We start from the raw sequence: 12,306 nt of genomic DNA, 5'->3' as shown, positions 1-12,306 counted from the left end.
CACAACTATTATAATGTGCCACTTTATTAGAAAAGTAAAAATTCACTTTAATATTTTATGAAGCATAATATAAAACATTACAATCTTTTGCATATCTGCACTGCCACACTATCTATTTCTGTGTATTTTTTTTGCATGTGAGTGTATTTATGCATACAACCACACACAGAAGTATAATTTTCCAACTAAACAACCCTGTGCTTTTAGAACATACAACATTGGCTACAGCTCCAACATCAGTATTGGCCCATAACTATATCCGAAGACAATTAACAAATATCATCTGTATGTGCATGAACAGCAGAAAACAATTTGCATCCACAAATGACAATGTGTCGGTGATAATCAATAGTCCCATACCCCCAACACCTCCCTCCAATTAACCCCCCATCCCTCCCCAACAAATATACTGCATACTTTACATTGTGACAACATCTGAACAGCAGCAGATTATTTTACACATTTACATATCCATAATATATTTGTGCAGCAAACATCTTTCTTAATCTGAATACAATATTATTCAACAAAATAGATGTGTTTTGAAACAGTGTTTTGATCCAAGATATGGAAAATGGGGGCCCAATGTTCCAGTCAGGGAAAAGCCAGTATTGTGTGAAAGAAGCTTCTCAGCTGTTTGTCATTTTTCATCTCAGACATTTGTTTGGGCCAGCAAATGCTGAATTGTTGCAATCGAATGGGCAGAGCTTGACATTGACACTCTGGGAGTCCCTCAGAAGTGGACACATCAAAAATGCCTCTCTAGCATAGCCAGAAGAGTGAGTGAGGTGAAGCTGAGCAAAGCGAGCTCTGTGTCCTATATCGGGGAGAGAAAACAGCTGGGATGGGGAGTACAAGCAGGGGCAAAAAGTGCTTCCTCCCCTTAACTGAAAAAGCACATGGCTCAATGTTGCAGTGTGTGTCTCCCCGCTTGTGTGTGCGTGTTCCTGTGCGCAGGAGGAGGCGTGTCTGTCAGGTCCGTGTCCATTTGCACTGATCCACATCCAGCTTCATGCTCGGGCTTCATCTCCCTCCCCCATTTTAGAATATAAACACTGTGGCCTAAAATCCCAGTGGCTTCAATCTTTTCTTGTTCCTTCCCCTTTTCCTGATCCCTGCTTTGTGGGAGAAAAAAAATGCTTCTGTGCATTACGCGGCAAAAAAGTACAACAAAACACTAACAAACAAGAGATTAATCAAGTACCACAATAATGGTTTCATATTGATATATCAATGCATGCACTTTTTGGATCAAGCAGGATAAATCGCACCAACACATACTCGATTCATGGCAGTGGCGTGAGCTATTCATTGTCCAAAATAAGAGAGAAAAAAAACAAAACAGTGCAATAAAATACATTTGTGCATTTGCTTCGACACTTTCATTTCAAACGTATGCTACTAAGTCTGAACCTTTAAGCGTTTGCATGGTTTTCTCACAGTGAGACTGCTAGTATTTTGCTCATTTTGCTTGCCTCATGTAGTCACATTATTGAGCTTTTTAAGTTTTTGTTCCGTCCTCCATTCTGTTTTGTTTATATTTTTAATGTCCCCCAAAGCTACATGAAAAAGACATTGTTTACAGTGAAGGATGTGGGGGCCGGAGAACAGGCTGAGGAGAGGCCGAGGGGCAACCGTCCAAAAGACACTCCATGGTTGTTTTTTTTGGGAGTAAAATCTTGCTATTCCGACCACCAAATGATCGCCTGGAGAATGACCGGGCGTAGAGAGTAAATCAGAACATTTACAGCATATTAATACGAAACATATAACGACAGCCTTTCCTCCAGCTGTTGAGTGCAAAAGAACAACGCCCATAGAATCACATTTAAAAGGAAATAAAAAAATCCTTTGCCTATGACAAAGCACAAATCATTATTTTATACTGATAGGGGAACGGTGAAATATGTCAACCATATTATTATCCTTGCTCAACAAACAAGCAACCCTGGACCTGATCATTTTACCCTGTAAAAATCTGCCAAGCATGCATGGATGGATGTGTGGGCGCATGGGGTGTGATGGAAAGAAAAATAGTGAGAGAGAGGTGTGTGTTATCATGCCTCTGGCTACACATTGATATTGACTAAGTCTGGGTCTCAATTGTGAACTGGCCTGGGGATGATTAGTAAACCAAACTAAATGCATAAGCAAAGCCAGAAGGTCCATGGCAAAGATATCTAACATTTAAAAGCTAGCTTGACTATTCAGAACTGTCTGTATGGGTAGTTATAGCTCCATTTTAAGCATAGTTTTCTTTACTAATTACTCTTTTTTGCTATTATAAAAAGTGTCGTTAAATGTCTGCAAACTGAAATAACCAGTCAGAAATTTTATTGTGGATACACCAAATATGTATATCTAAAATGTATCTGCAACTAATTGCAATTCAGATAGAAGAAATTTGGGACTAAATTGCAGATCTGTGATGAAAAATGTATTGAATGTTGAATGAACAATGCAGATATCTGCCATGTCTCATTATACTTGTATAATGACAATAAAATAATTCAATTAAATTGAACTAATTTCAATTATGAATCATAAAAATGTTGCTATGTGTCTTTACATATCTTTAACCTACACTATATAACCGCCACAACTTTTTAAAACGATCAAAGGGCTTGGCCAGGAAGACTGTTTCTGATAAAAGCTACTGATGGCGTTTGGTAAAATAGAGCAGCCTTCACTTAAATTTGAGTTTGAGCAGACCGACAAATGCCTGGCCTTTGTTTGTACAAATGGCCACAACTCTCCCTGCCAGGCAACAGGTCAGTATGCGCCGGGAACCTGTTACTGTTTGCTTAGGTTGAGTTGAGCTCCAAAAATCTCTGTGACATCCATCTGCTTATGTTACATAAGTGCCCCCAGGTTTAGGTGTGTGTGCGTGCATGCGTGCGTGCGTGCGGGTGCGTATAAGCATGGCAGCTTGCTTGCACTGTGGCCTCTTTCTCCTATTATAGCCAGCATCATTGCTACTGCACTTGCAAAAAGCATGCATTTGCCTTTTTTTTTATACAATGTGCTCAAATTGTGAGTTACATCACACAAAATTAAAGATTGGCATTACAAAAATAAAGATATTATGGAAAACGATGCCCATAGATGTGATTGAAGTCACAGATACAATATGTTAGAAGAGGAGTATTCCATTTTTTTTCTTTTTGAGGAAATATTTTGGTCCTTTTTAGGGTTGAGGCTGGTTCTGAACTACAGACCAATGAAGGAAAGTCTGAACCTGGATTAAAACCCTGTTTGTACCTGATTTCAACACAATTTTGATCGTCACTTTGTTTGAGTAGTCAAAGTAGTAGTATGTTTAGTATGTACAGAAACCTCATGGCAAGTTAACAGGACAGTCCCTGTTGTGATCCTCCCGCACGTTTGCAAGCTACAGGCCAGTGACATACATCTCCATTCCATCATTGAATGTGAAGATGGTGGTGGTGCTGGAGCTATTGCCTCCTTTTGCATCATTGATGGTCTCATAGAAGTTATCTCCCCCGGGCAAGCCTCGAACAGGCAGCGGGTTTGACGCTGAGCCCTGAGGTGGAGCTGATGGTACCTGTTGCTTCTTCCTCTTAAGAGTAGCAGTAGTAGCCGCTGCGGTATTACTACAGACGACTTGCTCGCGTTTACGGTGACTGTCAATGGTGGCGTACGCAGGATCGGACTCGGCCGGCTTACACGTGAGCCAGGCCCTATCTACTGTGGGCTCGTAGCAGGGCTCCTCCTGGGAGCGCGCCTGCACCTGGACCGCTCGGCCCTTTGCTCTATCCCCACCAAATGAGCGTGGAAGGGTCTTTGCTCCATTGCTATCCATTTGATTCTTTTTCTTCTGGGTTTTGCACACAATGGAGTAGGTCTCAGCAATCTGACAACACAAAAATGACAGTTAATTGCACTCAGCTATAGGCAAATGTCTCGGTAAGAGTCCTTCTCTACAAATGATACACACTACAGGCCCTCTGGTTCGGTACTCGGACGTTTGGTCGCCAGACATTAGACAACATGACAGAGAGTTTACTGGTGAAACCAGCTCTCAAAATTATATTCATGAGAGAGTTTAATATCTAAATATCTACTGTTGAAACCAGCTCTCAAAACTATATTCACCCGGTCGACCAAACGTCCGGGTTACCAAACGTCCGTGTTACCAAACGTCCGGTCACGTCTGGTGGTTCATCCAATTGTAAATTCATATTTACATGTATAATTGGTATATTTATATACAATTTAAAACAAATACATTAAATTGAAAGTAAATAAAGGTATTTATAGATATTTTTGGTTTGTGTCAATAATGCACATTGGTTTCTGTTCATGTTCCCAGGGCTATTTGTCATTCATAAAGAACCAATATCAAAACCAATAACTGTGGCCAGTGAATGCCAGAAAATGAGGTGCAATAACCAAAACACTTCAAGAGTGCTAATTGAAGGTGTACAGAAAGTGTTGTTAGTTTGATAGTGTGGATGTGAGAGTGGCACTGTGTTTGCTCTGTGCTTTAACCTGACCTATTTTGACAGGGTCGGATAAGACAAAGTAAACTGTGTTATCGCACTAGCGAGGTTTAGACGGAGAATCAGCATCGGTCTAGCAGTGGATAGACAGACCTGTTAAAGTTTCACAAGTGCTTTTGCAGCAGAGCAGTGAGCTTTGGTGTGAACGATCTGGGCGCCGTCCAACCCGCTGATAGAAAAAAAAAAACTGCTCAGTGGTGTTCGCCAATGGACTTTGCTCCCATTTTATTTGCTTATACGTACCAGGCATTGCCATTTTAGATGTGGGTGCGTGCATGCCAGACATTTCCCATGTTTGCAAGTGCGTGCCTAATGTATTCTGGTAGTTAAATATGTGAAGGGAATTCCTAAATGCATCAAACACATAATTTGTATTCAAATATTAAATTGGATTATCATATTATTCAATATTCAGTTATTCAATTCCTGAGCCATCTCTCCTCACGGAGGTCAAGGGGGTCATCGATCTTATTCCGACCAACAACAAGCACTTTTGGTCGGGGCATCTCATTTGCCAGCCAATCGCAAGGCACAAGGAAACTAACAACCATGCATGCACCCTTAGGGACAATTTTGAGTGACCAATCAGGCAACCAGAAGTTCTGGAGCCACATGCAGACCATGTAGGTTAGGATACGTTTGAAGAACTTTCTTAAACACACATCTCACATCTCTTTGTATTGAATGTGAGAGTGGCTCTTGATTTTCCTCCACTATTGAAAAGCAGAAAAAAATAGTTCTGTTATTTTTTAATTTCTAAAATAAGATTATTTCTGATAGATGCACTTGATCAAAAATATGACAATTTCTTCATCTTGCAAACAAGGAAAGAGAACAAATAAATGTATATCTTGAGATTCCGCTGAATTTGAGTATGAATGCTATTACCTCTCCTTGCCTCTACCTGAAACTGGTCCTGCAAGCTACAACTACAAATCTCTTTTGTCACCTTTTTGGATCCACAAAGGCTAAGGCATGCGTGTTTACACAAACGGTGCAGCGCACATGCCTGAGCACACACATGTGCTGTTTGTGCACACCAAGTTTGCAACATCGCACAACAGAGGAAGGAAGTCACAAGACGGTGGGGATTTCAGAACTGGGACGCAGCTGTTGAGGAAGCCTGCACATTGTATGTTGTCTTTTACCTTCCCCTCTGCCGGTCTGTTCTTTCAGTTTTTCTCTCCTTCAAAAGACACAATTTCTACAGGAATCTACAGGCTACAAATTTGGTAGCATGCAAGTTAAAAACTCGGAGAAAGAAATGAAAACAGACAATGAAATTGATACAGCACCACATGCAGTCAAGGCCAGCGGCTCTGTAGGCAAGGGGTCGAGTGGCTTTGCCGTATGTGGGCTGTAAAAGCTTTACCCATAGCTCAACTCATCTGATTCTTGATTTACAAGTTTTAAAGAGAGAAAAACACCCCAGGCTACTGGCATTTGTTCAAGCAGACTATAACAGAGAGTTGTCCATCAGGTTAGAACTACCACAGGACCACCATGTATGACGTGTTCCTAACGGCTCGTGACTCTTACTTAGCGTGCCGCACGAGCGCAGGGAAAAAGAACGAGCGGATTGAGACTGGATTAATGGGGGAGGAGCTGCTCTTTGTGGAAGCAGATGTGGTAGGATATGTGACATTGAGACATGATTGGGCAACGCAGACTTCCTGCTCTCAACACCAGACATCTCCTCCATACATAAATATGAAGAATATGCCCTTCGGCCACCCAGTCCCCGGCCAGGGGCACATCCCATTCAGACTTGGAATAACTCAAGCTCGGAAATAAAAAAAAATGAAAATAAAAAAAACATGGAGGCAAAAAAAATCTCTATAGAGGAGAAGCAGAGATTAGGTGTTTGGCAGCAAGTGATGATTATGCTTACGCTGAAGGGGAGTGCCTGGGAACTGCGGCCAGGGTTCAAGCAGGGGGGTTGGGTCTGCGCGATGCATGTAACCTAACCTCTGGCTGCGAGCAAAGTATGACAGGCGGGTCAACAGGCCAACGGTGTTATGACGGCATGCCCAATCGAAGGGGCGCCCCCATCTATAAACATCGCGGCCACAAATCAGATGGCTCTGTCTGTCTGCGTTTCTTTCCTACCAGTTCTCTGCGGGAATACCCCTTCCCCCAGTAAAATACCAAGGAGGATACACTACCTCTTTTGCAGTTGGGGGCAATGGATGCCCCTGTCCATTCTCAATACGATGAGGAGGTGGGTGCAAAGTGATGATATCATCGTCCTCTGGTGGCTTCCAAATGTACTGCTCGCCGTTGCCCATGAACACGGGCTCCTAGTGGGCATCAATCAAAGGCAAGTAAATGTAGTTATGATTTGGCAATAAATTTGGGTCAATGTGAAAAGTAAAAGTGTCTTTTATTTTGCAATCCCAAATACCATACTAAAGTCGTGATATTCACTTCTTATTTAGTAGCCTTTTGTACACTAGTTCCTTTTAATTCCGTCTAGGATGGTTTTTATATATAATATTGACAAGATCTTTCTTATTACAATTGTTCCCTGACATAAAGTTTTAATTAATTCATTGACTGCACTTCTTACTCAAAATAACCGGCTCTCAAATAATATCTCTATCAATTAGTTTCAGTATACCCACACAAATACAAAACAAAAATGATTGTTTTATTTTATAAAACTAACACAACACTCCATATAGTATTATAATTTGTGGTTTGAGATTACTTATCCAATTTACTAACAACAATAGAGGTCCGACATGATTTTACAGTGCGAGCTGACGCTGAATGATCAGTCATTGATTGCAACATGAATAATATATATAAATAAAAACTAAATTTTACATCGTGTTATGTTCATTGTAGTAACTATGTGGTTTCTTTGCATACCTTGACCACCTGAGGGCAGTATTATAAAGCCTAGTTTAAACTAAAATCAGTTAAATCACAGTAAGACATTTTAATATTTGGTAAAATGAACAAATAAAACCTGCATGATGCTATTTTTATACTTTGTCTAAATGAAATACTACATCAATTTTACAGAACGATGCCTATCTAAATAATTGTAACATAACCCCTGTTCCATTGTACAAAATCATTAGGTGTTTTCCTTGTAATTTTCTTGTTTTATCATGTAGAGAGTCTGTTTTTCTAAGTAACCCATTAAACTAATTTTAGGTCTCTTCGGTAGTATGATTTGCTAGAATGTGGCTTTAGAATCAAGTTGTTGGTGCATGTCGGTAGAGCAACATGTCCAAAAGTTTCATGCAAATCAATACTTGAAAAGTGTATCACTGACATTAGCACACAGAGAGGGCAAAAGGGGCAACTATTACAAAATTTTAAATAGGATTATTTTATTCTAACCAAACACAAATTTCTCTTTAATTCTGACTTTGTAAACACCTTTCTGTATTGTAGTTCTAACTGTATGAATGTTTTACAACATCAGGCAATTAAAACAAATAGAAATCTATTCCAAGTGTGTGACATGAACAATATTGAAAGTATATGTACTCAATCCTCCATTGTGAAGTACAATGAAATTAGAGCCAGATTGAAATAGCTTCAAGGAGTGAGCCTTATTTATCGTCAGCTGGCTACCTGGTTCAACCAGGCTGGGTGCCATTTTTAGACTGACTTGCTGATAGACTCCATGGGAGTACACAAACACATTCACACGTCTACACGCATGCACACATAACACTCCTCACCCTCCCACCCCCCAACACACACAGCGGCAGTTGGGGAGCTGGCCAAGTTCTTACGTAATGTAGCTTTCCACTCTTTTCAAGCTAGTAATGTGGTGCAGCTAAAAGCAAAGTGGCAGAGGACCAACATCTGCATACTAACACATGCAGGCAATCACAACTACAGAACTATGTAAATGCTAGAAGTACCAGTTAATATGTCGTATCTATTTAGCAGAAATTGGAATCTGGATAGAGGTAGTTTAGTTGTATCCGACATTTTAGAAAAATACATTTGCACTTAATCTGTTAAGAAGTATTTGCATTTAAGATTTTATTTAAGTACACATATTATATTCATTTGTAAGAATCCAAGTCACTTTTTTTCCCTCTCCATTTGTAGCCTATTGGCTTTAATAACCCGACAATGCATTTTGGGATATTTGTTTTTGACAAACAAGCTTCATGTTTCCTCTTTAAAAGATGAGCGAAAAAAACATTTAATTGCAGCATGATGTTGCCACTTTGTGTTTGTGTGTTCAAAAGCTGTGTTTTGATTAAGGGTTCGCACATTATTTTCAACCGAAGCAGCACACAACTCATTCTGGATAGGGTTAGCCACAAGAACTGAGAAAAGTTTGGTCAGAGGTACTCTTCCATATCATAGCAAAATAGTTGACAAGAAGTATGTGAGAAGAGTGCATGAGTGAAATACCCTTCCGTATTTAATGAATTGAAGCAGCACATGGTGCGATTCTGTGACATACTCCCTTCCAATAGAGAATTTGCTTGGTGCTGCGCCTAAAATCAGATGTAGCTTTAGTCCCTAACGACTATGGCCTGTGCTCCATTATAAAAAGACACTGAAATTCCCATGGGTATCTACGTGAACTCAATGTGCATTCAACTCTCCAAGCGCACCCTTAGCCAGTAGTGATAGCACCACTGGCCCCATTTATGAGGAAACTATTTAAATGCTATTTAAGCTGGTTTGTTGACCAGAGAATATTTTTTCTTTTGCCACTACAAACGAAGTCTAAACACGGATGATTAGGCATGTAAAAGAATGGATGAAAATCCAAATTGTGCCATACTAAGGCACTCAGCTACTACAGACATATATATCGATAACTCTTGGGATTTTATAGATGAATAGGACTCCATCTGCTATTAAATGCTGCTACAAAAGTAGAATTTTAAAAGGATGGATAGCCATTGTTTTCTACAACTAAAGGGCACTATTTGATGAAAGTAAGTCAGGTCTGTTCTATAATGTTACCTTTTATCTTCACAAGTGTGGGGAGGAGGGTGCTTGAACTTTAGCTAACCAATAAAAATGCCCAATGGGTTAGTGCTCAAATTAAAGAATGAACTGTAGTTAGTATATTTAGTTTGTGAACAGTGTCCTCTAGTGGTTAATTGAACTACTTACCCCTGTCTGTGAATAACCCCAATTTTATTGTTTATTCGTAGTTACCTTTGGGAATGAGTGCAGGTGAAAGGGCTCCAGGGTTTTGCGAGGAAACTCCTGACTGCGATGGAGTTGCGGAGGCGCAGTTGAGGGTGAATCGCTCACGCTCGATTGGTCTGACTGGCTGTCAGCTCCGTTATTTTCCTTCCTGTTTGTCTTGTCAACCTTGGGGAAAAGAATTTTGGACAAAGCTTAAGAAAAACAACATCAATCTTAAATAAACTTGTGTCTCATGCAGGTCAATCAATCATGCATTTTAAGACTTCCCCACCATTGCGGTCAGTTTTCGAATTCAAATATTTGGAAAGAACACAAAGTTTTTTTGCACTGTTAACTACATAAAATCAATGGCCCATTTATTATTACAAATTTTTTTCATTTGAGATGAAATTGGATTTAAATGACTACAATTTCCACCATATGTTGGAGAACTATTGAAGACTTTACACAAAAAGTATTTTAAATATGTGGAGGGCTCCGCAATCAAACCGACCAAATTTCAATCCACAAATCAATCATGAGATTAAACAAAAACAAGTACCCATGAGCTTTTTACCTTTCTGAACTTGCGAACTGAAGCATAGTCAGCTGCAGTAGGTTCTTGGGCAGCCAGGGGGTTGCATGAAGACAGTGGGGACATGTTAACCCCATTATTTTTCCCTGCTGTTGTTCCGTTAATGGTGGCATTGCCTTTGCCACCCTGCAAAGAAAAGACAAACACAACAATTTAAATTTAAAAAAAGACCTGTTCATCATTAATGATAAATTGTGGGGAGAATTGTGAAATAGCCAGGCCAGTTGAAAAATGAGTTCACTGACTTTAACACTCTATTCCAGCCCATGAACAATTCATTTTTTCTAATGTTATTTCTTGAGAGCCATTCTAAGAATTGAAAAGTAAAACTATATGAAAATTTAGGATTTTTTTATCATTTCACCACTTTTAAAGTACAAAGTCTCTGAATTCTTTTGACAACATTGTTATGCTGATGCTAATCAATCAGTATCAACGAAATTGTGCATGCTGAAGAGTAATGAAAAACAAAATTATGATTAAAGTGGTGCTAAAGGTAGTGTCAACGCCACAGTGTCGACGTGACGCTCCTATTGGTGCGTTCAGGACTCAGCTCTCTCACCAGTGATTTCCATATTTCATCTCACAGGTGAGTGGAGAGCCATATGCAACCATGGAAAGGTTCTCTACCCCTGCCCTATGCCCTCTTTGTGTAACTTCGGATAAATGTGCATCACCAAATAGAGGGAATTACTTCCAAGGGTTACTCACTTCTGCTTTAATTGATAAGAAATGTCTACAGGCTATAACCGCCTGTATTTGCGTTTACGTACATTGGTATTGCCATTGCGAGCCCCGTTGGGTTTAGCAGGTGAGCTTTGGCTGACTCTGGCTGCTGGAGCTGGAGTGATAGCTGATGCCGGCGGTGGCACAGCAGTCGCTTTGGTGCCCGCATTCCCTTCCCGGACACTGACGCTTTCATACAGGCCATCGTCCAAAGCGTGTGTCGTCGGAGTGGGATTATTTCGCAGGCCCACCTCGGTGTAAGTGTGGTCTCTTGCCTCCCCTCCTCCTCCATCTCCTACCATGTCCCCTTCTCCTCCTTGACTGGATCCTTGAGGGCTGGTGGGAATCTGTGGTAGCTGGCGCCCCTGGGAGGGCCTCAGGTCCGTCTGGGAGCGCCGACTGTGGAGGAGAAGGAGGTCCATACTGGCCGGGCGGCTCTTACTAACAGCTGCACAAGAGAGGGAGTGGAGGAGATAGAGGAAGAGCGCTAAGGTGATAAATCGTAAAAAGAGCTCGCCATGCACTCGTCTGTCTGCCTCGCAACGTTTCCTGCACCGTGAATTGTCCCAATGATTGTAAATCACTTACAGTTTCCATTGCAGGGAAAGCGATTGATCTCATGCAGCCTGGTGTCCGATTTGCTCATGGAGTTTAGTTTTGGATGTCGAAGGGTACCTTGCTGTCAAAAACAAATGGCGGAATTTATTCCAAGGTATGTTTATACAAGCCGTTCAGGGGAAAACAGACAAAAAGGAGAAGTGAAAGTGTGTCTAACCATATTTACTGATGTCCCCTTTTCTCCGGCTGAAGGGTGCTTGCTCTTGCTTTTTCTGATAAAGATCAAAATAAGGATGGTGAAAGGGAGACACTGGACAGAGTTTACATACATGCACTGTTGACAGATACAGAAGAAAGGATCAGCATCACGCTGCCCGATATATAAGAGCCCTGTCATCAGTGACTGTCTTCTCACAGTATGATTGTATTTTTGTGCCCACCCCAACTGTTTGTGCATATCAACTTGCTGTAAAAGAGGGCAATAAAGTCATTCGTTGACTGTTGCTACTGGAAACAGTAGCTATGGAACATATGCAACAATGAGATGAAGCAGGAAAACAACAAGGCGCTGTGGTACAGGTGTGAATATTGAACCCCACCCCCTCATCTCACTTAGTGTGAGTTTTGCTGTATTGAGGCATGTTTTCTCGATGACCCCATACACTGTATAGCTTTTACTAGTCTTTTCTGCTAGCCAAGCACAGCAAATAGACATCCCTGACCCGCATTAATGACTTGAATAAATACATTTATACATTCCATTAATCTCTATTGATT

The 12,306-nt window shown here is 40.7% G+C and overlaps 1 protein-coding gene and 1 long non-coding RNA gene across 6 annotated transcripts in view; one reads left to right on the top strand and one right to left on the bottom strand.

The window, feature by feature from the left end:
* Positions 1-6: 6 nt before the first annotated feature.
* The window catches only part of LOC144197690 (uncharacterized), a 31,057-nt gene continuing 18,757 nt past the window's right edge, over positions 7-12,306 (bottom strand). For 4 of the 5 annotated variants that reach the window (XM_077718249.1, XM_077718258.1, XM_077718267.1 and 1 more), the window contains exons 3-9: positions 11,747-11,801; positions 11,560-11,650; positions 11,019-11,419; positions 10,228-10,371; positions 9,678-9,836; positions 6,689-6,823; positions 7-3,874 (exon numbers count right to left, since the gene is read on the bottom strand). In XM_077718249.1, coding sequence (XP_077574375.1) covers positions 3,392-3,874; positions 6,689-6,823; positions 9,678-9,836; positions 10,228-10,371; positions 11,019-11,419; positions 11,560-11,650; positions 11,747-11,801 — 1,468 coding nt within the window. In that variant the 3' untranslated portion in view covers positions 7-3,391. Of the gene's footprint in view, positions 3,875-6,688; positions 6,824-9,677; positions 9,837-10,227; positions 10,372-11,018; positions 11,420-11,559; positions 11,651-11,746; positions 12,010-12,306 lie in introns of those variants that run through there. The other variant, XM_077718229.1, reaches the window with a different exon arrangement.
* LOC144197719 (uncharacterized) lies at positions 6,432-12,243 on the top strand. Its single transcript, XR_013326581.1, has 4 exons — positions 6,432-6,843; positions 10,835-11,463; positions 11,574-11,683; positions 11,782-12,243. It is a non-coding gene; the product is annotated as an uncharacterized LOC144197719 (long non-coding RNA).

The sequence above is a fragment of the Stigmatopora nigra genome, chromosome 1, assembly GCF_051989575.1.
Source record: "Stigmatopora nigra isolate UIUO_SnigA chromosome 1, RoL_Snig_1.1, whole genome shotgun sequence".
NCBI lineage: Eukaryota > Metazoa > Chordata > Actinopteri > Syngnathiformes > Syngnathidae > Stigmatopora > Stigmatopora nigra.
This window is presented reverse-complemented; position numbering and strand designations above follow the sequence as displayed.